This window comes from Trypanosoma cruzi, genomic scaffold, assembly GCF_000209065.1.
Source record: "Trypanosoma cruzi strain CL Brener 1047053516783 genomic scaffold, whole genome shotgun sequence".
NCBI lineage: Eukaryota > Euglenozoa > Kinetoplastea > Trypanosomatida > Trypanosomatidae > Trypanosoma > Trypanosoma cruzi.
Window position 1 is genome coordinate 65,451 of NW_001849509.1, and position 22,141 is coordinate 87,591.

The 22,141-nt window shown below is 48.3% G+C and overlaps 5 protein-coding genes and 1 pseudogene across 5 annotated transcripts, besides 49 other annotated features; all 6 read right to left on the reverse strand.

The window, feature by feature from the left end:
- Positions 1-2,315: part of a sequence feature (areas merged during assembly that could not be assigned to a particular haplotype. This can correspond to areas where the two haplotypes were merged or to regions with more than two copies in the genome that were merged during assembly.) that runs on past the window's edge.
- Positions 29-2,818, reverse strand: Tc00.1047053506885.110 (hypothetical protein, conserved; the record flags this gene model as incomplete). The annotated part of the gene is made up of 1 exon (XM_816428.1): positions 29-2,818. The coding sequence occupies one exon, from the start codon at positions 2,816-2,818 to the stop codon at positions 29-31; it is 2,790 nt and encodes a 929-aa protein (XP_821521.1).
- Positions 2,316-2,690: a sequence feature (areas merged during assembly that could not be assigned to a particular haplotype. This can correspond to areas where the two haplotypes were merged or to regions with more than two copies in the genome that were merged during assembly.).
- Positions 2,691-4,200: a sequence feature (areas merged during assembly that could not be assigned to a particular haplotype. This can correspond to areas where the two haplotypes were merged or to regions with more than two copies in the genome that were merged during assembly.).
- Positions 2,910-2,959: a sequence feature (A-rich).
- Positions 3,147-3,172: a microsatellite.
- Positions 3,211-3,252: a sequence feature (A-rich).
- Positions 3,324-3,366: a microsatellite.
- Positions 3,470-3,526: a sequence feature (A-rich).
- Positions 3,551-3,596: a sequence feature (GA-rich).
- Positions 3,675-4,769, reverse strand: Tc00.1047053506885.120 (protein kinase, putative; the record flags this gene model as incomplete). The annotated part of the gene is made up of 1 exon (XM_816429.1): positions 3,675-4,769. The coding sequence occupies one exon, from the start codon at positions 4,767-4,769 to the stop codon at positions 3,675-3,677; it is 1,095 nt and encodes a 364-aa protein (XP_821522.1).
- Positions 4,201-4,260: a sequence feature (haploid, Esmeraldo-like haplotype).
- Positions 4,261-7,889: a sequence feature (heterozygous, Esmeraldo-like haplotype).
- Positions 5,010-5,036: a microsatellite.
- Positions 5,244-5,274: a microsatellite.
- Positions 5,399-5,422: a sequence feature (AT_rich).
- Positions 5,518-5,573: a microsatellite.
- Positions 5,723-5,744: a sequence feature (AT_rich).
- Positions 5,745-5,789: a microsatellite.
- Positions 5,861-6,868, reverse strand: Tc00.1047053506885.124 (phosphatidylcholine:ceramide cholinephosphotransferase 2, putative; the record flags this gene model as incomplete). The annotated part of the gene is made up of 1 exon (XM_816413.1): positions 5,861-6,868. One exon carries the CDS (start codon positions 6,866-6,868, stop codon positions 5,861-5,863), a length of 1,008 nt encoding a protein of 335 aa, XP_821506.1.
- Positions 6,960-6,986: a microsatellite.
- Positions 7,425-7,444: a microsatellite.
- Positions 7,672-7,718: a sequence feature (A-rich).
- Positions 7,890-9,209: a sequence feature (areas not merged during assembly with more than two copies in the genome that could not be assigned to a particular haplotype).
- Positions 7,938-7,972: a microsatellite.
- Positions 8,017-8,048: a sequence feature (AT_rich).
- Positions 8,033-8,217: a mobile genetic element.
- Positions 8,803-8,826: a microsatellite.
- Positions 9,210-9,395: a sequence feature (heterozygous, non-Esmeraldo-like haplotype).
- Positions 9,246-9,330: a microsatellite.
- Positions 9,396-9,532: a sequence feature (areas not merged during assembly with more than two copies in the genome that could not be assigned to a particular haplotype).
- Positions 9,533-10,390: a sequence feature (haploid, Esmeraldo-like haplotype).
- Positions 9,665-9,722: a microsatellite.
- Positions 9,949-9,998: a sequence feature (A-rich).
- Tc00.1047053506885.140 lies at positions 10,086-13,037 on the reverse strand (annotated as a pseudogene).
- Positions 10,391-17,899: a sequence feature (areas not merged during assembly with more than two copies in the genome that could not be assigned to a particular haplotype).
- Positions 13,981-18,526: a mobile genetic element.
- Positions 17,900-21,429: a sequence feature (heterozygous, Esmeraldo-like haplotype).
- Tc00.1047053506885.170 (hypothetical protein, conserved) lies at positions 18,568-19,563 on the reverse strand (the record flags this gene model as incomplete). The annotated part of the gene is made up of 1 exon (XM_816430.1): positions 18,568-19,563. The coding sequence occupies one exon, from the start codon at positions 19,561-19,563 to the stop codon at positions 18,568-18,570; it is 996 nt and encodes a 331-aa protein (XP_821523.1).
- Positions 19,599-19,640: a microsatellite.
- Positions 19,653-19,683: a microsatellite.
- Positions 19,980-20,810, reverse strand: Tc00.1047053506885.180 (hypothetical protein, conserved; the record flags this gene model as incomplete). The annotated part of the gene is made up of 1 exon (XM_816431.1): positions 19,980-20,810. One exon carries the CDS (start codon positions 20,808-20,810, stop codon positions 19,980-19,982), a length of 831 nt encoding a protein of 276 aa, XP_821524.1.
- Positions 20,841-20,874: a sequence feature (AT_rich).
- Positions 20,956-21,030: a sequence feature (A-rich).
- Positions 21,089-21,113: a microsatellite.
- Positions 21,116-21,154: a sequence feature (AT_rich).
- Positions 21,216-21,316: a microsatellite.
- Positions 21,419-21,466: a sequence feature (T-rich).
- Positions 21,430-21,553: a sequence feature (areas merged during assembly that could not be assigned to a particular haplotype. This can correspond to areas where the two haplotypes were merged or to regions with more than two copies in the genome that were merged during assembly.).
- Positions 21,482-21,500: a microsatellite.
- Positions 21,501-21,532: a microsatellite.
- Positions 21,554-21,770: a sequence feature (heterozygous, Esmeraldo-like haplotype).
- Positions 21,656-21,679: a microsatellite.
- Positions 21,752-21,837: a sequence feature (T-rich).
- Positions 21,771-22,141: part of a sequence feature (areas merged during assembly that could not be assigned to a particular haplotype. This can correspond to areas where the two haplotypes were merged or to regions with more than two copies in the genome that were merged during assembly.) that runs on past the window's edge.

A 22,141-nucleotide genomic window follows, 5' to 3' on the forward strand; every position in this document is an offset into this window, starting at 1 on the left:
GCTGCAATGTTTATTGTCCTCCACTTCACTACATCTTCAGTCCCTCCACAAGGTGTAACATACCACTCTGCTGAAGAGCAGCACAATAGCGCAGAACGGTATTCATGTGCTTACTCTCCCTCTCCGCATTGGCCAACGCCACCACCTCAAAAGAAAGATCTTGTTGCGCTGTGGGTATCCATGCTTCCGCAACAGCTTCAGCATGAAGGATGATTTTTCCAAGTGCTTGTGCTGCCGCTCGACGCAATTCTTCTGAAGCACGCTGAAGACCCACCAGCCGGCAGACGGATTCCGCCAACTCCTCAGAGGAATCTAACGTCGATCCTGGATCGTTGAAAGAGCAAATTCTTGCGAGTAAGGTCCTTTCAATTGGAGCGACAACACCCTCTGGCGGCACCCGCAGTGTCGTGCACCACAGCAAGACGCCCTCCAACAGTGTGGCCAGAGCCATTGTCGACATTGTGGCGCATCGTTCCAGACTGAGGCAGGGGCTACGAAGAAATGACACTAAGGTTGGGTAATACTCCTCGTTCTCCGCAGCATCCCCAAAACCAACAGTAGTCAGCCCGGTGATGCAATCCACAAAGCAAGCTAGATCCTCCTCCTCTTTTCGGTTTCGGATGTATTCAATAAAGTGATGACGACTATCATTCGCCAGCTGTTGAGAGAAAGACTCATCTTCGTGCCGCATCCCTGAGGCCGCAGAAGCAAGAAGTGAGGCATAGCCACAACGTTGCTTCAAAGAAAACAAAACTTCATCCGAAAAACACTCTTCTCGACAACGTGCGATAAGTCCTGGAAGGGCGGCGTACCGGCAGGATGCAAGGGCCTCCAGCAACTCCACCAATTCGTCCACCTCCCTGCCGCTGATCGTTCCTGTTTTGGTACAAAGCATGGCATGTGAAGCCGCTGTCTGCAGTAACACCTGTGACACCTCCGAATTAAACAACGACGAAAGTGACGTAAGAACACGTGTCACATGTGACATTCTACAGGTCCGGGTCATCAAAAGGCGCATCAATACCATCTCTACTTGCTTGAAAGAAGAAGGAACAAAATTGCAGGCCGCAAGACCCTCCAAAAGGTCCACAATTTCTTCCACAGAGCGGTTTTGCTGCATGGCGGTTCCTATCGCCGTCTCCATCAAATTTAACAGTCTGTCAAAACGGGAATCCAGTTCCCCTGTTGGTGTTTCTGCCCGCATACGCGCCAGTAGGGGCAGTAACGTGTTCACCTCCTTTAAAGTCAAGGAAATTTTGCTCGCTGCTGCCTTGCAAGACAAATGTTGCACCAAATCCACCAAAAGTGTATTTCCATTCACGCGAGCGTTTGGCGCCTCAAGTCGGTCAACAAGTTCCGCCAACTGTGCAGACGATTGCGCGCCCAACGTGACACGGCGCAACCCCTGAGCACTGCGAATACCTAAATTGTAATGAACCAGAGTGTCTTTATTTGTTCGCTCCGCGTGTTTTTGAAGGTCCACAAGAGGAACATAACCTCCTTCGCTCATCACCCGAGTCCGGGGACCATCTAAGCGGTAAAGAAGATATTTACAGCGTGACAAAGCGAGGTGTGAAACTTGTCTGTATTTCGCCCTAAAAGAGACCTCTTCGACGTTTTCTGTGGAATCACACGAGAAAAAGGCGGCGTTCTTTTCCCTGACCTCGACGCAAAAACGCATAATGATGCATATTTCATCTTCTCCCACGTTTTCTAACGCATCTTTTTCCCCAAATGCCTCCACACTCATCAGTCGTGACAACCCTTCCAGGACGTCCCATCGCTCAACCGCCCCTGCCAAATTGGAAAAGGCATAGGCAGTGCTGTCGCCGCCAATGACACTCATGATACGAATGGCTCCAAGCGTTGTGTGAACAAAGGGCATATTCACGAGTATGCAACTTCCATCACCAACGGTCACGCCTTTAGCACCGTTGTGATCTCCGGCTGCAAAAAAAAGATGAAATGGCACCTTGTGGTTAAGACAAAGTGTAGCACACGCGACGAACAGGTCCGATTCGGTCGACAAGGAGCTAAAAAGAGTTGCATCATTTCGTGCGCGGCGTGCCACAACAGCCACTTCGCGGTGAAGATCAAGTGGCAGAAACTCCTCCTCGTTTGTCATGTCTGCCGGATGCATTTTTCGGACACAAAAGGTCGATGCCGCCTCAAGCCACCGAAGCGCGTCAAGCATCTGGCGCACACTCAGCTGTGCGTCTGGCGACAGCTCCTCCACCTCGGCTTCGTCGTCGGGCCAGATGATGTAACGTACATCTTCAAACCGATGACGGATGGCAAGCCAATGCCTTTTTCGTTTTAATCTTCGGTCATAATGCTCATAACCGGGACCCACATTGAGATCTCCATAAAATGGCATATTTTTCATACCTGTTGTGTCCATTAGTACATACTCTTTGCAGAAAGAAACAAATGCTTCATATAGACTACGGAGCGAAGTGGCATCTGGCGACATCTGCAAACACTCATCTACTGCTGATGGCATGTCGTCCTCCATGTCGCCTAAGTCAGAGAAGCTCGTGTCTATTTCCCTCCAGTTACCGGAAGAATTTGTCAATTCCACCTGCGGGTGCGTAATCTCTGCCACAGGAATCGAAAAGTTAAAGGTTCTTCCCTTTTTGTTTGTGTAGGTGACCTTTGTGGTGCCTGGGATACGCCGCGGAACACCCTCCGCGATGCCCTGCTTGACCTGCGGGTGCTTCCCCAGAGGCTGACTAAATCCCCCACGTGTGTGTCGCCCGCCAATAGAAATGAAGCGTCGTCCCCGGCGAGTGACGTCGTGCCAGAAGCCGCGAAACATTCATGCAAACACACACACACGGAGAGAGAGAGAGAGGCCTCGTTGTCCAGGAACTTCGTGTAGGCCCGCCCAGAAACAACGCACATAAGCGAGAAAAATAGAAAAAAGAGGAAAAAAGAGGAAAAAAGAAAAAGAAAAAAATGGTCCAACGCCGCGTCAAAAAGCGCTTTTCAAGGACCATTCAAACCATTACACATTCTTTTCGTTTTGTCACGTTTTGCTCTGTTTTCTACTCTCCCTCTCTTTCACCTCTCCATTTTTATTTCGCTCTGCATAAAAGAAAAGAAAAGGAAAAGTACATAGCCACATCGTTCACCACCACTTAAACCACACACACACACACACACACACACAGCGATGCGGCACCCACGCCGCTGTGCGGGCCAACAACGAGAAAAGAAAAAAAAAAACAACGAAAAAAAATAAAAATGAAATGGCGTAACAAATAATACAGCCGGCGATGTCAACAGACACATACAAACCTTGGATTCGAAGAAAGGCAAAGAACAACAACCACAACATCCACAAACACAAAACAACAACAACAAAAAGGAGGAAACACACAAGAACGAGTACCACTGGAGTAAAGGAAAAGTTATAAAAGTGTACAAAAACACAACTCCGCATTATACAGCCATATACGCACACAGTAGAGAAGAAAAAAAAAAAAAAAAGGCGCGTAGGCCAAAAAGAAAAAAAAAAAAAAAAGCACAGAAGGAGTCGTGAATGAGTGAAAGAGAGTGAGAGAAAAAAAAAAAAGGAAAGAAAGAAAGAAAGAGCAAGAGTAAAACACATAAAAACAAACGCAAAACACACACACAAAAAGGGGAAAATACGTCCCCGCCACTCCAATAAACTACTCGCATAACTTTGGTAATAAAGAGGCCCGGTTCACTGTGGTTTGGTTCCCCGTGGCATCTCCTGTCCCTAAAATCAAAAGGGTTTTCGACGCTGTGTGGCTTGGCACCTGTGAGCACGTGTTGCTCAGCTGAGGGAACATAATTCCCTCTGTTTTCGACTCCATCATCTTCGACTTTTCATTTTCTAATCGCATACGCCTAGCTTTTTTCTCACTTTCTCTTAACGTTTTAAAATACGGGTGTCGCAGCGCGTCCCGTGCCGTTCCCCGCTGCTCTTCGTCGTATGTCAGCAGCTTTGTTAACAAGTCTAAGGCCTCGGGTGAAGCATTCGGCAAAAACTTCGCAAGTCCAGTACCGTTCTTCCGTGGAAATTCGAACTCCATGCGTGTGCCGTACTTCTTCAACTTATTAAGGAATTCAGGAGGCGGGGTGCCAATTATGTTGTGGATCTTGTAAATTTGATCTAACTCATTATTCCCGGGAAAAAGGGGAAAGAGAGTCATAATTTCAAAGAACACACACCCCGCACTCCACAAGTCCATCTTATACGTGTAATAGCCATCTGTCAAGAGACACTCCGGGGCACGGTACCAGCGAGTGGAAATGTATTCTGTCAATGGCTGCCTAGAGTATACGCCTTTGCACGATCCAAAATCAGCCACCTTCAACGTGCCGTCCTCATTTACCAAGAGATTCTCCGGCTTTACATCACGGTGAAATAGACCCGTGCGGTGAGCATGGTCAAGTCCCTTAAGAAGCTGGTACATAAAGCTCATGATCCGTTCCTCGCCAAGGTACTGTCGACGCCCCTTGATGAGTTCATACAAATTCATCTCCATGTACTCAAAGACCAGAGCCAGTCGTCCTGTTGACCGGTCGAACATCACCTCAATGAGCTGAACTATGTTTGGATGCGGCTGCAGTCGTCGCACCGCCTGAATCTCACGCAGACGATTCACCTGCTCCTTTGACTTGAAAAGCCTTTTCATGCATTTAATCGCCACAAAACGCTTTGTCTCTATATCCTGTGCTTTAAGGACCTCACTAAAAGTACCCTCCCCCTTCTTGCCAAGGATCCTGTACTTTTGCATTGGAACTAAAAAATATCCACCTGCGTTTTTCTTTCTCGTCTTTATCGAGCTTTGTTGTTGTTGTTGTTCGTGTTTCTCCTTTTCTCCCCCCTCACCGCCTCTTCTCTAACAAACACAGGCAGACAGACAGCCACCGACACGTGGGGAGTGCTTCGGTGTCCCTCTTGCTTCTCGTTCTTGCACGCACAACCAAACAAACAAACAAAAAAAGTTTAATTTCGCCTCCCTTCAAAATTAACGAAAAAAAAAAAAAACAAAAAAAAAAAACGATGCACGCGGCAACCGGCAATAAATCACGCTCGCAGCCCCGACGCACACACTCCACCCCCTCTTCTGCGGACAGAATTTAGGGAGTGGATGAAATAATGCGTCACCTACGACTTACTTCCCCGCTCCGAGTACTCCTCCTACCGCCACTGCACGCACAAATTCGAAGCCTTTTTTTTTTTTTTTTTTCACACCGCCAAACAAATCAAAAAAAAAAAAAAAAAAGAAGAAAAGAAAATTATTATTTTCTTCACAGAAACACATAAAATTGTAAGCAGTGAACATGTCGCTGTCGCTGCCACCATCACATAATAATAATCACAAACGAATACAATTAAAATTTTATCGCATCTTCCAAATCGATATAAATATTTTTATTATTTTAAGGTTTACACACAGACACACGCGCACATTATATAGAAATATATATTTACTTTACAATACACACATTACAGCGACTCCCTTCACAATTCTCTATCGTAAACAAACAAACAAACAACAAAAAAAAAAAAATAATAAATAAAATAAATAAACAGAAAGGAAGGGAACTTCTAATTTATCTTTTTATTCGATTTCACATATAACGCCAAGCTAATACCAAAGAAAAATGAAAGTGCACAAACATACAAATGTCATATAAATATCTTCCTAAGGCTTCACCGCATTCGACTAAGTGAAATCACATGTATATATATATATTTTTTTTTTAAAGAAAAGAAAAGAAAAGAAAAGAAAAAAAAGAAAAAAAAAAGACGGGGAGGGGTCCAAAATTGATTGACTGCATTGGAAGATTCGACTTTCTGATAACTACGATGACTTCTTTATCACCAGTGTCCAAAATTCCCACAGGCTGGTCCAACCGTCGTCTTCTCTTCGCTTATCCTCTCCGCGCACTGGTAGTCTCCATGCGGTAAAAATACCTCAACGGCCACAAATGTTGGATTTCTATCCGAATCCTCCGTCTCCTCATTGGATACGCAGCACGGCCACCAGCCAATTAAAAGCTGCAATTGCCATGGCGCACCGTCTGGTGAATGACGCAACACCAGAAATGTGGTAACCGTGATGTAAAACGATACAAGGATATCGTCCGTGTAGTGGGAACGTGAGGCAATAATGGAGTAAAAGGAAAGAAGAACCAATAAAACTGAGGCTGGTCGAAACACCCAATGCAACATCGAACCATAAATCCACTGAACCAGGAGACTGAGCGTGATGGAGACCGTATGACCGCTAAACATGAGGTCCCCACAGTGGATGGACCCACTCCCAAAAGTCACCAACGTCATAATCACGTTTTTTACCGGATTTGTAATTTTCATTGGGTTCTGGCAATGGTTGTCCGTTGCAGGATACGATGTCATGACAACAACAATTGCGCGAAATAGCAGAACAATAAAATAAGTAGTAAAATAACGAATCCAGGCAATAAGGTGAGCATCCCGTTTTTCAATTCCAGATTGACGACCGCTGTCCCACACTCCAAAAATAATTTTGCCAATTAATGGGCAGCAACTGAAGGGCTGCAGTTCGTCAAGTCCCTCATTTTGACGATGGAGCAGATACAGCTTGAACACAACCAGCAAACTAAGAAAGTTAAGGATGAAGATGCAAACATCGGTTAAATGCTCCAGCCAGCCAACCTTCGGAAACACCTCAAACCCAATGTCTGGCAGCGGCCGGACAACTTTTGGGTCCGGCATTCGTGCATTAGTTACCAAAAGTGCGACTGCAAGAATTAAAACGGAAAGCAAAAGCAGCAGCACAAACCGAATAGCCTGCGTTTTCAGTGGCAGCAGTCTAAGTGCAGAATGAGGCCCCATTAAAACCATGCAGTTTCCTAGTTTATACTTTATAAAAAAAAACAAAAAACACAAAAGCGAGCTACACAGTTGCTATACTGCAGAGGAGCCAGCGAATGATAAAAAAAAAAAAAAAAAGAAAAAAAAAGGGAAGAGCGGCAAAGATGTATACGGCCTCGGAACCCTTGTGTCTCCACCACCATTCTTCGCCCAAAGGAAAAGGAAAGCACACCTGTTTAGAAAACAGCCAAAAACAATGCATAGACGCCCCAGAAGTCCAACAACAACAGTAATAATAATAACGAATTAAATAAGAGTGGGTAAAATTGATCATATTGGGACAGGATGGACAAGAAGGGTATTGCCGTCCCAAATTCCAGCCGCAACAGGCGTGCTTGAAAAAACGACACAAGAAATAAATAAATCAACAAACGCATCACCCGCACAAGTCAAGAACTTATTGACATGGCAAGGAAAAATTTATCACAATGAACAAAGGGAATTCCCTGCCCCAATGGAAGGCGTGCCCGTCTCTGTGACTTTGTGGAAACCTTAAAAAAAAGGTGCTCTAGTAGTGCTAGTCGTAGTTGTTGTTGTTGTTGTTGTGGTGGTGGTGGTGGTTGCGTTAGCAGCGTTTTTGTCCTTTGACATGTTTTCGTACCGGATCTCCAGGATAATATTAACTGTTGCCGCCAATACGATACAAACTAAGAGTGCTACAAGGGGCAGATGATGGCCATAGCGTAACAGCCATACATTCACGTTGCCGCCCACCCCCTCACTCCCGCGCATTCTAATGCTATGACTAACTGACGCATTCGTATTGTATGCGCAAAACAACAACAAAAAAAGAAGAAAAAAAAAACAGAATAAATAAGAATCGCACAAACAGACGGCAAAAACTGTCCAATAACGCTGTGAAGACCGAGGAGACCAAATGTAAAGGATCAAAAAAGAAAAAAAAATGGAATATGCACCTGGGCCGCTTGCAGAATCCTGAAGTTACCACTAATAGAAACCAAACAAGATAGAAATAAGAAAAGGGATGCATGGAATGAGAATGGATTCACCATATCCTCAATGCTTAAAAGCAACCAGGTACATATATATATATATATATATATATATATACATCATCCGTTAGCCACAATTGTGACCCATTCACTCTATTCGGATGGTATATATATATATATATTGTATATTTATATTACTTACGAAGTGGCAGACTTTGGGCTCCTGCAGCCACACGACCCCGCCGCAGGGTGGGGATCAAAAAGTGGGCGGGCGGGACGGCAAAAGCAAAAAAATATTAAAAACCGTCCGGACACCACTGCCTCCCTGCTTCCCAGAACCGGGCCAATCAAAGATCCATAAAATAGGGACAAACATTCCAATTGCTTTTGTCTTTGGCCTTTCTGCCGGGATTGGGCAAGGCAAAAGGAATGAAAAGAAGGGCTGCGGCAACGGTTCCGGGATCAGGAACTGCACCGTGGAGCTTTGCGCCTTGCGCGAGGATTCCTGGCGGCAAAGCCGCATGGCACCCCGGAACGTGCCCGACACGCCCTAAACATGTTGCTTTCGTTTTCCAAAGAACAACGCAAATGCGCTCGATTGTTCGAGGATCAAAAGTAACACTTCGTAAGCCATAAATACATATGTATCCAATCCGAATAAAGCGTTCAACGTGTCACGAGAGTGGGTCCACCAGAATATATAAATATGCGGAGCAAACAACGAGGATTTGGCCAACCCGCTGCTTCTCCATTTACGCATTCTTCTTTTTCGTCGTATTTTATTTGTATTAAATCGTTTGGTGGCCAGCAGCCCAGGCGAATATTCCTTCCTTCCTTTTCCTCTTTGCGTGTGTGCCACAGACACGGTTTGATTCAATTGCCAGTGGCGCCTCCACGCAATCACATCTTTCTGCCGTCGCATTTGCGGGCAAATGGGTTTGGGCATCCAGAACACACACACACACACACGCACACGGCCGCGACGAGAGGGACGGGGCACGTCCAAGTCCACGGCGCAGTCTTTCACTTCTCTCCGCCTCACAGCAGGCGGTGGCGGGTGGCGTCCCACACTCACAGTGAGGCACGGCGCACACCATCCGCTCACTTCGAGTGCGCTCAGCAGACCGGCGCCCAGTCACCCTCGTGCCATCGCAGAGGGGAGCGCAAACAACCGTCGTCGCAGACCATCGGTGCCACTAGCAGGAAAGAAAAATAAGAAGAAATGGGGGCGTGTCAGCAGCAAAACCAGCAGAGAAACAATAAAAGGGCACGGAGACACACAGTGACATGGGACACGGCACGGACGGGGACGAAACTCTAGTGATTTACCAAAAGAAAAAAAACAAACACACACACACAAAAAAAAAGAAGACGGGGAGTCCGGCATGACTCCCAAAAAAAAAAAAAAAATTTAAAAAATGAAAAAAAAACTAAAATAATTAAAAAAAAAAAAAAAAGAAAAGAAAAAGAAAAAAAAAACAATTGATTCGGCGGAAATTCCATTTCATGTTCTCTGCAGCACAATACGACCGTGTTTTTGAGTTCATACATACTGCTCACAGAAAAACAAGAAAAGGAAATCACAGTGTTCCACGAGTCCACACAAAATCCCTCACATTCCATGCGGCATCCGGCCTGCTCCTCCACTCCTCCTCCTGTGCAGTCCGTGGGACGCACAGCAATGAGGCCGGCACCGCGTGTGGTCAAAAAAAGCAAACAAGAGGGGGAAACACGTCACTCATGACGGTGTGCAGCAAGGAACCATTGGGGGGAAAACACACAGGGATGCTGGTTATTTCAACTGAGCACCAGCAAAAAACTAAAAAAGCAAAAAAAAAAAAAAAAAAAAAAGAAAAGAAAAAGAAAAAAAACAATTGATTCGGCGGAGATTCCATTTCATGTTCTCTGCAGCACAATACGACCGTGTTTTTGAGTTCATACATACTGCCCACAGAAAAACAAGAAAAGGAAATCACAGTATTCCACGAGCCCACACAAAATCCCTCACATTCCATGCGGCATCCGGCCTGCTCCTTCACTCCTCATCCTGTGCAGTCCGTGGGACGCACAGCAATGAGGCCGGCACCGCGTGTGGGCAAAAAAAAGCAAAAAAAAAGAAAAATGAAATGAAAATAAAAATAAAAAAAGTATCCTTCACAAAGTTGAGTGCGTAGTGCTGGGAAGCTGCACATTCGTTGTTCCACGAAAAGCCGCAATTCCACCCTTCCTCACACCTCAGCAGAGCGCCGCAGTGCCCCACAGCCCCAGAAGCAGCAGCAACACCCGAGACACACACCCGTGCACGGTGCTGTCACCAATTAGAGCCATGGCCGCCAAATCGCCGAGCTGCCCGTGCTCAAGCAAAAGTTCATGGTCCGAGGGTATTGTTGCATTGAGCTCCGATGGGATCTTGGTTTCCACAGGCGCTGTGCTCGAATGAGTCGGTGCGGCATTAGCGCCACCCGACACGTTATCATTGCGGTGGGCAGTTGCTGGGTCTGTGCTGCTGTTCGTGCCCACGGCAGTGAGGACATCCGTGTCCTCTTCACGGTCAATGCTGTGCTGCATCGAATCGTTGGTGGTTACATTCCGCGAAGAGTCTTCATCCGCCTTGCCTGCCTGCTCCATCGTCGACGCAGCCCCGTTGGTAGGCGAGTACTCCTGGTCACCTTCCATGTGCACCCCACTGACAGACTCCTCGGTTTCAGGTACTTCACGACGAACGCCTGCGCTCGGTGTTGGAGACAATGCAGGCAGCAATTCAACACTGCTGCTGGGTGCCTCTTCTTTCACTTCCCACGCAGCAGCTGAGGTGGACAAGTCAAGGACAGAAGGAGAAGATGCTTCCCTGGAAACGGCTGGGCCATTTGCATTTCCTGATGGCTGTGCTTCATTCGTGACGACGGGCTCATCGGCGGGTTGACCAGAAGATTGACTCGCAACAATCGTTTGAGTCGCAACATTCGGAGCCGGCACCTCCGCATCTGGAGTGCCAACAGTGTTCTTCTTCATTAGTGGTTTGAGCTGGGCTTTGTTAAATGCGCGGCTGTACAACAGGACGTTGCTCACAGTCACATTAATGTTGTCCGAGTCCCTCTCGCTGTCCCCGCCAATGTAAAAGTGCGAGATGCTGTGGGAGCTCATTAGGCTTCGAAGGGCTCCAGCAAAGCCGTAATCATCCTCATAGTCCTCCTCTTCGCTGTCGTATATCGTCTCTCCATCCACGTACACCATCAACCCATCATCAGACTCCATATGCAGTGCCACATGATATTTCGTGTTTGGTTCCCATCTGAGGTCGTCACCATGCGTCAGCTCCAGGAAACTGCCGTTGAATGCTACCCTCCACTTTTTGTCGTGGGTGTACGACAGACCAAAGATCAGCGTGCTGTCGGTTTCACTCAGCTTCACACCCATCAAAGGAATGGGGCTGCTGCTGCCTTCCGTCGGCACCTTGTGGATGGACACCGTCGCCATGAGGGTGAACTTTTCATTCGCAAAGTAGTACGGCACATTCTGCCCCATTTTGCCAACAGGCCACTCCGCCCCCGCTCCAGACCCTTGAAACGTCAATCCACCATCAGCCCCTGGCACCCCATTCTTCACGGTGGCATTCACGCAGAGGTACTCGTCACTCCATGTATTCCCAGTTGACGTGTTGGATAAGAAGCCAACCAGCCCTTTAGTGAGGTCTTATCGTCACAGTCACTGCTCCAATTATTCTTTTCATTCCCGCAACTGTATTCCTTTTCAATGTACGCGTCCTTCTCCTTCCATGCAGCCAACACCTTCCTCACGTCCTCCAACCTCTCCGTCAAGTCCAAAAAGGCAATGGTGTACTTCCCTCCCTCTGCAGCAGCGACCTCGTACGAGCAGTACAGTTTTTCCTTTTCCTTATTCGGTTCTCCCCCTTTCAACGATGACGCTTTGGCTGCGACGTACAGCAGAGTGCTGGCGGCGACGTTCTCACCCACAGCGGATATCTGCCCAACATCATAAATTCGCTGCATGTCCGTCAGCCACAAGTGAAGTCGGCCCGTTTCTTGTCCCGCCTCCCCGGAATATACCGGCCGGCTGACGAGAATGACTTTCTGTCCATCGATCGTCGCGCTGACGAAGCCACCCTGAACGCCGTGCCCTTTACGTGTCCGTGAGTTGCCCCACACGCGTGACAAAGTGCCGTACCTCACCGTCCACATCTTCCCCATGGTGCCTGACCAGTAAACCCTGCGACTGCCGTCATCACACGACGTCATCATGACGAGCTCTCTGTCCTCCCATTCAAGAACCGCAGGCTGGATGCATCCATCACGACTCGTATCCTCTGAGAACTCCCAACCAAACGAAAGTTTTTTGGAGAGCATAACCAAAGAAACTTCCTTTCCATCATCCTTCAAGGCTTGAATAGGCAGCACATAGGAATTGTCCTCCAAAATGATGCCTGCCCCGCCACCACCCAGAAACTGTTTGAAGCGTTTGATATTGGTGCTGTAATCCTCTAAAATGCCCCGAAGATTCGTAGTGCTTGCAACCCGGTTCCACTCAAACTCCATCTTACCGTCTTCTTCACCCGAAACCTTACCGTCTGCCATCCTGGGCGTCCAATAACCATCACCCACCTCCTTCAATGGAGCCCCTGACGTGTGATAACCCCCGACAAGAGCATTTATTTCATAACCATACTCTTTCACAATGGCAGTTGGGCGCAACAGGCGGTCAATACGCACGTCATAATGATCAAACACGATGGCACTTCCCTTAGTCCACGTCCGTCCATCAATTTCCATCGACTTTGCAGCAATACTAACACACGACTTGCTATCCGTGCTATTTGTGTAATGCGCTTCAACAGTGGCCACAACAACACCATTCACGTAAACAAGAGAAGGTGCACGAAAAGAATCAAACGCCTGTACCAAAGTGGCATTCATTGAATCAGAAAATGATTCCTCTCCTTTAAAGATGATTTTACCCTCTGAATTACCCTCCACAGCGGCTGCAGCTCCACTGCCGCAGCACATCATCACGAAAAGGAGGAGCAGCCCCGCGGAGCGAAAGAAATGCCGGGACATGCTGGGCCTCTGGTGCTCACTCTCTCTTCCTTCCCTCCTCCTTCCGCTGGATCCGGTCACGCGGCGACGGTTGTGTGCGTTGGGTGCCTTGACAGCAGCAACACGTGAGAGCATGTAAATATGTGTTTGTTTGTGCGGTGTGTGTGCTGTTGGTCCTTTCAAAGCCCTCGAATTTCACAGTAGCGATTAGCGTTCGGTCGTAACTTCCTAATTCATGTGTGTTTGTGTGCGTTCAAGAATTTGAAAAGAACAACAGCGGCAATACGTCAGACACGTCCGTGGGGAGCAGAGCAGAGCGCCCACGCAAAAACCACAACACAAGTCAATCCAGAAGCGACAGCACGGAGAACCATCACACACAGAAAAGAGCAGCAACACACAGAGAGAACGGTGCGAGGAGAGCACTGACCCTCTCGCAGTCACCGCACCGTATCTGCACCGCAAAACCCAAGCGCCACGCACCGCCACTCCGCACCGGCCATCACGGGCGTCATGGCGGGCCGTCGGCGTGTGCGGGCCAGCCCTCCCGCGGTGCTACACGCCTCACACCCAGCAGGGAAAGACAGACAGACAGAGAGAAGGAAATGGGTGGATGCCGTCAAGAGGCACTCACAATCAGCTTGGCACGCGAGCATGCGGCCACTCCACGCAGGAACACGGGAGGAGAGGATGACAAGGGGGAAAAAGCAAGAGGCAGCACAACACACAAAAGGAAAAAACAACAAGCGGAAAAAGCACCGCCAAGGCCCTCACCCTGGCCGGCGACTCCACACCAGCCCCCACAAACACACCATCGCAGCGCTGTCAGTACGCAGGTGAGAAGATTCGGCTCTCCACACAAAAAACGCACACAACGCCAGCAATCACCCACCATGCACGAGGAGAAGGGACCCACTGTCACCGCCTCAAGTTCAATCCCACGGCCATCGGGATACGACCACGGCCCCGCTGTCAACGCACAACGCACACCGAGCGAGCACCCACAGCACCCGCCACACGCAGAAGCGTATCCTCACCCATCCATGACGCGGCGACAAAACCTCACTGCAGTCCCACCTCAATGGGACGCGATGCCTCACTCCATGCGATGATAAAAAGTGAATATTCACCTGGGCCGCTGATAGAATCCTGAAGTTACCAATAATAGAAACCAAACAAAACGAAAGGAAAAAAAGCAAATGTAATGAGAATGGCTCCACCACATCTTCAAAGTTTGCACCAAGTAAGTGTATATATATATATATTTGCATTATCCGTTAGCCACAATCGTGAGATGCTGCACTCTATTCGGATGGGATATATATATTTATTACTTACAAAGTGACAGAATTTGGGCTCCTACAGCCACAAGACACCGCCGCTCCCCCTCACAAGTTCCATTCCTTTCGCCAAGTCCTGAAGTGTAAAAATACGACCGCGTGATATGCCGTCTGCTGACCGTACGTAAGCAAAGGATGCCTGTATTCCGCGAGAGTCCAAAAACTCATATATCCTTTGCAGCTCCCACGTTAACGCGTATGACTTTGAGCTGCCTTTATTCGCCGTTCCCTGCAGCGAAGTGTTGTCCACCCAAACGTCAGTGGTGGGTGGCAAGATGGCGGAAAAATCCGATAAGGCAAAGTGTACCGCGCGCGCCTCGGCCTGCATGATAAGAAAAGGATTCCTCTCCCATTCCCCTCCGGCAGTTTTAACGTCGCCGGAGTATGGAATGAAAACGGCTCCCATCAATGGAGCAACGCATCCGTGATGATGGCGGCCGATGCCTTTTCAGTGGGTTTGATGATTCGATTACGGTTATATTCTCGATCATGTGTCGCAATATCTCGCCCAAACCAACCGCTGCCGGCGGAAGGTTCGCCGGGGATGTCTCCTGCACAATCCCCGGCTAAGTGCGGATAGTCGCCGTCGCACTGCTTTGATGAAAAGGTGGTAATCACATAAATGCGTGCCCAAAATGGCAGCCGCGTACAAAAAGCGTGACGCCTTGACCTCCATTTCCGCGATGGTTGAAGAATTGAGCGCCGGCATGGCGCATACAGACCGGACAAACTTCTTCCTCAGGAATACCATCTTGTGAGTGTGATCAAACTGCACCCCCAGAAAGGTGTAATGCGTGGCGCCCGATTCGCGTTCCTCCCCCATCGTGGCGCGACGGCCGTCCGCATTACGAAGCACTTGGGCTTCCCACAATGTCACGTCGCTTCTCGACCCTGCAATGCGTATATTACCGATCCAAACGTCGACACGCACCAATGGAGGTGCAGCCCAGAGGAAGTGAACCACCGTCTTCAGCCCGCAATTGCCGAGGTAATAACAATCTGGAGAATTTCTGGGCTGGCCTTGAATCCCATTGGGAGCCGTGTCGGCTCCACCAGCGTGCCGTCCTCCACGCGGCATCGAAAGTGATGCCGAGTCTCCCGCGGTAAGGAGACTCGGAAAAAGAATGCCTTTGAGTCCAGGCAGGAAGCGGCCTCAGCCATTGCAGGTGTCAAGTAATGGGAAATGCGTAAAAAAGGTACAATAGCCTCATAAGGTTCTTCTCTATTCTTGTAGCGTGCCCACGCAATCCATCGTTTTCGCAAACCGGCGTTTTTCTCCTCCACAACCGAAAAAGGGTATTATCCATCAGCCTGTTGTTGTGGATGAAGCGTCCTCGATTATTCACGCTTCCTTCAACAATCGCGCGTCAGCGACTGGAATCCTTCGTGGGCTTTCGCCTGGTGTAAAAGAGGACGGAGGAAAAGGGGACCGCCCGACGAGTCTGCAAACTTGCATGAGTCTCTCCAAGGTGGCCGGGTTCAACGGTCCCCTGACGCACTCCAAATTCAATGCGGAAACGTTGACTTGCTGTGGCGGGATGGTTCGTTCCTCTTGTGGAGTGGCCAGTCGCGTCCTTGTCGCGCGTCTTTAAACCGCGGCGGCACGATGAAGATCATAGAAAAACGCCTCTCTGCTCTCAACCACGGTTCCGGCCCTCCCGCAGTTTCTCCCTTCACACCAATGCAACCAGCGACGACACCTGGGTCAGCACTGTGTTGCAATTCCCCAAATACCGAACTGTGCCTTGGGGAAGGTCGAACGGGTCGTCGTGCCCCGCCATCCGCAAGATCACGCGTGGGTCCAAATTGTGTGACTCCACAATTTCAGCGGCGCACCCCGTTCTATGGAATGCGCCGTGGCATCCCAAGAAGCCAGAGCTCGCTCCACGTGGGCAGTCGTAAGATTCGTGAGCTTTTCGCTGTGTCAAAGTGTCCTGCATAACTTTATAGTGTTGAACGCATCCCGCCCTCGTATCCTGACGAACCGCGAGGCGCGGTGAGGATCCGCCCTCGCCGTCCTTGGTGCCACGGACAAATCCAGAATTATGGTCCCGTCCGGATCCAGTGTGAAATTTTTTGGGAGTCAAGGCCGCAATGTCGGACCAACGACTCGCCATTACCCAAACAAGTTGAAAACAACACGTTCCTTTCAATCGGTCCGGCTGCGGACAAATTGGTTCATCTTTTCCGTTGTCAAGGGGGCGCGCCTGCTTCGTTTCCGAACGCGCCGCAATTTTTGGTAACCCCAGAATCGCCATTTCCAGCGGGGTTCGATACATTTGCAAAATGGACCGCCAGCATCCTGGCGTGCTGCGGTCGGATCGATGGCGCCACATCTCATATTGCCATCAAAATGACCGCGCAGCTCTCCTCGTTGATCGGCTGCGCGTGCGTGCGGCATGAACTTGTGAATTGCCCCGCTAGTGACATTCTCAGCTCCTACTTTGACGGCGCCCGCATTTCTCAAGCCAACTCGTTCGCCCTCCTCATGTGGCTGGCACAGAGCGAAGATATCGGTGATTCGCGGTACCACAGTCGAGCGTCGTTGGCGTATAAGCTCCTTTGCGCTTCTTAACGATTGCGTGGGGCGATTTGGAAGATCGGATGGAACATCGGCGGTGCGGTGCGACGTCTTCTGTGGGGATTGGTGGGAGGTGGTGGAATGGGTGTAGCCGCCGTCGTCCGCCTTCATGAGCGGCGGGCAGCCCCTTCGCCTTTTTTTGACGTTCGTTTGTAGTTCGGTGAAACCCTTTTGGGGCGCACGTTGCAATTAGACGCGTCGTTCCCATAATTGTGGCACAGTCGGCATCGCAGCAACAGCGGTCGAGTTCCCATTCGATCCATGAGAGGCTGAGCCGCCCTCGCGAAGGTGTCATCCTCATAAAAAGCCGTATGAAGGCGGGCACGCAGTTTTTGGATCGGGATGCTGGGGTCGGATTTAATCATGATCTGCATCCAAAAGACCTGCAGTACAATCCTGCCCAAGTCCATGAACTGCTTGTTGGGTTCCCGATACAACTGCAATGCGCACATCCACGAAACCAGAATGTCAAAGGCAATTTGGGCGTGAGCATCCCCTCGGTGCCAGTAATCGTAAGCGCTACGGATTTCAAAGATGCCTTCATTCCAAATTCGCGGGAACAAGTGTTGGCGACAAATTCAAAGAAACCCGGATTCTCTTCATCCGAACCGGAAACTTCTTCTGAATCCGGAGGTCGAGAGGGCGAAGTCACGGGGTGAGGGAAACGCGGTCGCCCAAATTGCCCAATGACGCATGAGTATTGACCCGCCGTCGCTCTCCCGTGAAAATGGGTTGGGGAATTGTGGGTGCAGCCGCGCCCCCGGCCATCAAACGCTCGTGGCGGGACGGTGCCGTTGCGCCATCTTCGGACCCGTGCGCGGGTGCATCTGGCGGCCCTCTCCTGGAAGAGGGAACTCCTCGCTGCCCGGGCGCGTCGCCGCACCCCAAGCTGCAAGCCGCGCTTCCAAGGCACTGATGCGTGCCTTTCGTTCCTGGGGTTGTCCCTGGGGTTGGGCAGGGGCTGTCTCCAAATGGCGTTCGCGCCCCGCAAGCGCCGATTCTCGTCGCGCAAGAAGACCGTCCGCCACCGCAGTGTTCGACGCACGTGCCGAAAAGTGGTTATTCGCTTCCTCCATCTGATGTTGAAGCTGCGCGCTCTGATTCTGCACGTCCGCGGCGGCGTAGTGCGACTTTGATCTCCGCCCTTCCGCGATGGTCAGCCCTTGCCGCGTCCCCAACTCACGGGCTGCCCTCATTATGGGCAGGAGGAATTGAGACTCAAAATCTGTTACTTGGGGCGCCCGGAGATCCGCAATGTGCCCCGTAAGGGTTGAATCTTCCCAGTGCTTGGCAGTGTTTCCTGAAATCCATCGTGAGCCCCTTATGGTAGCACTGACAGTCATCATTGATTCCGACTGTCCCTTTTCATCCATGTAGGCGAGTTGCTCCTGTATATCGCCTTGCTGGCGTACCAGATCCGCCACGCAATTACCGATAAGGCTCCATTCCGTTGCCGTGTAAAAGGAACCATCGCCATTCCTTTATATGAGCTTGCAGGAATCAGGTTTGGCTGTAAAAACAAAATGAAAATAAAACAAATAAATTCGTATAGACGCCATTGGTTCCCTGATTCCTAGAATCGCGGTCAACCAAAGAACAATAAAGTAGGGGAAAAAGGCTCATGGAGAGTTCGCTTCATCAGGGTATATATATATTAAATTAGATAGTCAGCTCGCCCGCGAACATTCTCTTCACAAGGTTCTATAAAGAAGTTTGTCAGCTGCTCCCTCATATATACCCACCATCAGCTTTTTCCTGCGCCACTAACCCCCAACTGACGGTTTCCACTTCCGCACCTAAAACTCTCAGAGAGTGTGTCAGCAAAGACAAGAGCACCATCCGGGCAGATTTCTCTCGTGCCCGCGGGCAAATTCCCTAAGCACCTGCACCACATCTCCCCATTCAGCTGCGCAGCGACAGGGTAGGGCCCTGTTGAGGCCCGACCCCAAAAATACCACCATCTGCGATGTACCGAGGCAGTATTCAACGCACGCAACAACTCCAGCGTTGCCGCAGTGACTTCCTTATTTGGAATTTTATCGCCAGCCATCGTGTTTCGTTGCTCAAGATCATTCAAATAGGCCTCGTACCTTTCTACAATGACCGTGGGTGATATCAGTTGTGACAACAATCTTGCATTTGAGGTGTGTCCCACTGCAAGAACACAAAGTACCCGCACCGCGACGTCGTACGGGAATATCCCGTTTAATGTTTTCTCGACCACCCCCCTGCATAATACCTCTGAAGCAAAGGCATCGCTGTTACCACCCCTCCGAGTCAAGTCGCTCTCTTTCCCTTCGCCCTCAACTGCCGTAGTAAACAATGATCGATGCAATGCACACCAACCATCAAAAATATCGGCAATGTAAAAATACGGAATGTCATACAAGACATGCTCCTCAAGCCACGCTATCTGTCCATTTAGATCACACTCTCGCAAGATCTGCTCAAATGTTTGGCGCTCCGCTTCATTTTCGGCATCGTCTCCCCTACCCAGTCGCTCAATCATCGTCTTGAGAAATTCCTCTGGGTAGCCATACTTCTCGGTGAAGGCAACAGGAAGTACGTGCTGCTGAAGATAGAGCTGTAAAGTGAGGTTGCCCAGGCGAATACGTCTAAGGTAGCTCTCGTCAATGAGACCTCTTTCCTCCACAGCTCTGTAGGCCACCCATCCTGTGGCAAATCCACAAAGCGGCAACAACACCCCCCTCCCAAAGGCATATAGGCTCCCAACCGTCATCTTTAGTCTGCGACATTACCCGGAAGTCGCAAAACATATATATATATATATATATATATATATTCAAATATATATATTTGAAAGAATCCAAGAGAAAAAAGAAGAAAAAAAAAAAAAAAAGGAACGCCATATCAGGGAGGATAAAGGTAACACTTTTTATGATATGGAAATTTCATGCAGGAAAAGTAAAAAAGAGAGGGAAAGGACAAAAAGAGAAAAGAAGACCCTCTCCTATTTTCCAATGGGATAAAACCACCCTAAAAAAAAAAAAAAAAAAGTGAGGCTTCTTTCCAAAATTCACAACGAGTGCTCTTCCCTTTTTGCTGCGTAATTCATAAGAAAACATCCCTCAAATAGGGGGAGCTTATTTTCTCCCATGCTGGTCAAAAGTCACAAACACAAACTAAATTACCCCTTTAAAACTGAAGCCGAGACAATTCCTTTGCTGCTGCTCGACCCATAAGCCTTCTAGTCATAAAAACAGCTAAAAAAAGGAATACGACCCGCCTTAAAATGGCAACCCACGCTCTCCCTTGTCGATTCCTATTCACAAACTTCCGCTTGCGAGACTTTTTCAAACTTTCTACGTCAGTGACACATCTTCTCGGTAACTGAACCCACTTTCCACTTTCGTCCATGTACATGCCGGATTTCAGTTGATTGTATTGCTGACTCATCCCAATATAATTGCCCATAAACTGAAGAGCGTTCCCAAAGGTCATTTGAATAACCCCCGCAAACATACCACACATTTCAAGGAGACGCCCAAGAAGCATAAAGGTCATCTGACTGCGTTGAATATCTTCGGACATGCCCATGCCCATGCCCATGCCCAGCCCATAGCCGCCATACATACCACCCATCCCGAGACCACCATACATACCACCCATCCCGAGACCACCATACATACCGCCCATCCCGAGACCACCATACATACCGCCCATCCCGAGACCACCATACATGCTGCCCATCCCGAGTCCGCTGTATCCCGTTCCAGAATTATAGCCAGGTGCATAACGACTGACTGTGTTTGTCGTATTATTGGATGATACTATTTGTTGGGAGCCGTCTGCTGGGCTTTGCACGGCTGTGGCGGCCGCGGGTGGTTTTGTGAGGGTATTTGGAGGTGATGATAAACCGACTTCAACTGCGGAGTTTCGACGCACCGATGCATTGGTGTCTGTGACTGCGGAGGTGGACGGTGAAGAGTCCGAAGCATTTTCCCACGGTCGAGTCAATGCAGGCATTGACTCTTTATTGTTGTTATTGTTACTCACTAAATATTAGTTTTTATTTTTTTTATTATTAAAACCGTCTTGCTCCGGCTCAGCAGGACAATGTTGGTGATGGAAGCCGAGCTCTACCAATGTACGTGATATATACACACGTTTGAAAAAAAAAAAAAAAAAAAAAAAGAAGCCTCAACATTAAAAAAATAAATAAATAAAAGGAAAAAAAAGAAAAGAAGCGCAGCTTTTGTAAGAAAAAACGATGTCGGCGAAAACTCCGGACGCCCCACATATATACAACAACAACAACAACAACAACAAAGTAAATAAACAATAACAATAATTTAAAAAAAAAAAAAAAAGAAGCCACAAACTTTTTCCCCCCATCGTTTATCCTTTTACGATCCTTTTCATCTCTGGGGGTATACATATATATATATATATATGTATAGATATATGTATAGATATATAAATATATATTTATTTATTTATCTATACAGATAGATAGATAGATAGATGCATATTTTTATTGCCCCAGGCAGATCGGTCGGCATATACGCGCACAGTTCCCTTTCGTATTTATTAAACCACAACCCAAGCACGTTTTTCCCCCTCTTTCCTCACACGTTTTTGTTTTCGTTTCTTTTGTTGTTGTTGTTGTTATTTCTATATTTCTCTCGCTCTCTCTCTTTTTTTTTTTTTTTTCTTTTATTATTATTAATATTATTATTATTATTATTTTTTTTCTTCTCTTTCATTATCTTGTGTCCGTGCTTGTGGGCTAAATCCGCTCCTGCCCCACCCTTCATTTTCGATTTAGCAAAAACAAGTTCCTCCTGAGCTTACAACAAATACAAAAGCGCATATATATATATATGTATATATATGGCAAGCTCACATCTGCGACCCCCCTCTTTTGTCTGCCTTGTCGCTTATGGCAACACACTTTTTTCGGATAGTTTTATTTTTATTTTTATTTTTTTTTTTTTCTCTCGCTCTCTCTCTCCCTCTCTCTCTTTCTCTTTTTTTTTTTTTTTTTTTTTTTCGGGTTTCACACCTTTTCAACTTCTTTCAGTTTCTTTTCGTTTCTGTTTTGCAGCTTGTTCATTTCCCGCTTTGCTTCTACTGCCTTCCCACCCGCACACCACATGTGCCTCTTTTGTTGTCAACGCCAGCGATAACCATATACAACGTAGGGCGCCGCTACCAATGTGTGTGTGTGGGGGGGCTGGGAGCTGGGAGCTGGGAGCTGGGAAACAACAACATGAACAGGCGAGCAAACGAACAAAGAAACTAGGATGGGATTATTTTCAAAATTTGCTTCTTACAGGTCTCCTCATTGAAAAGAA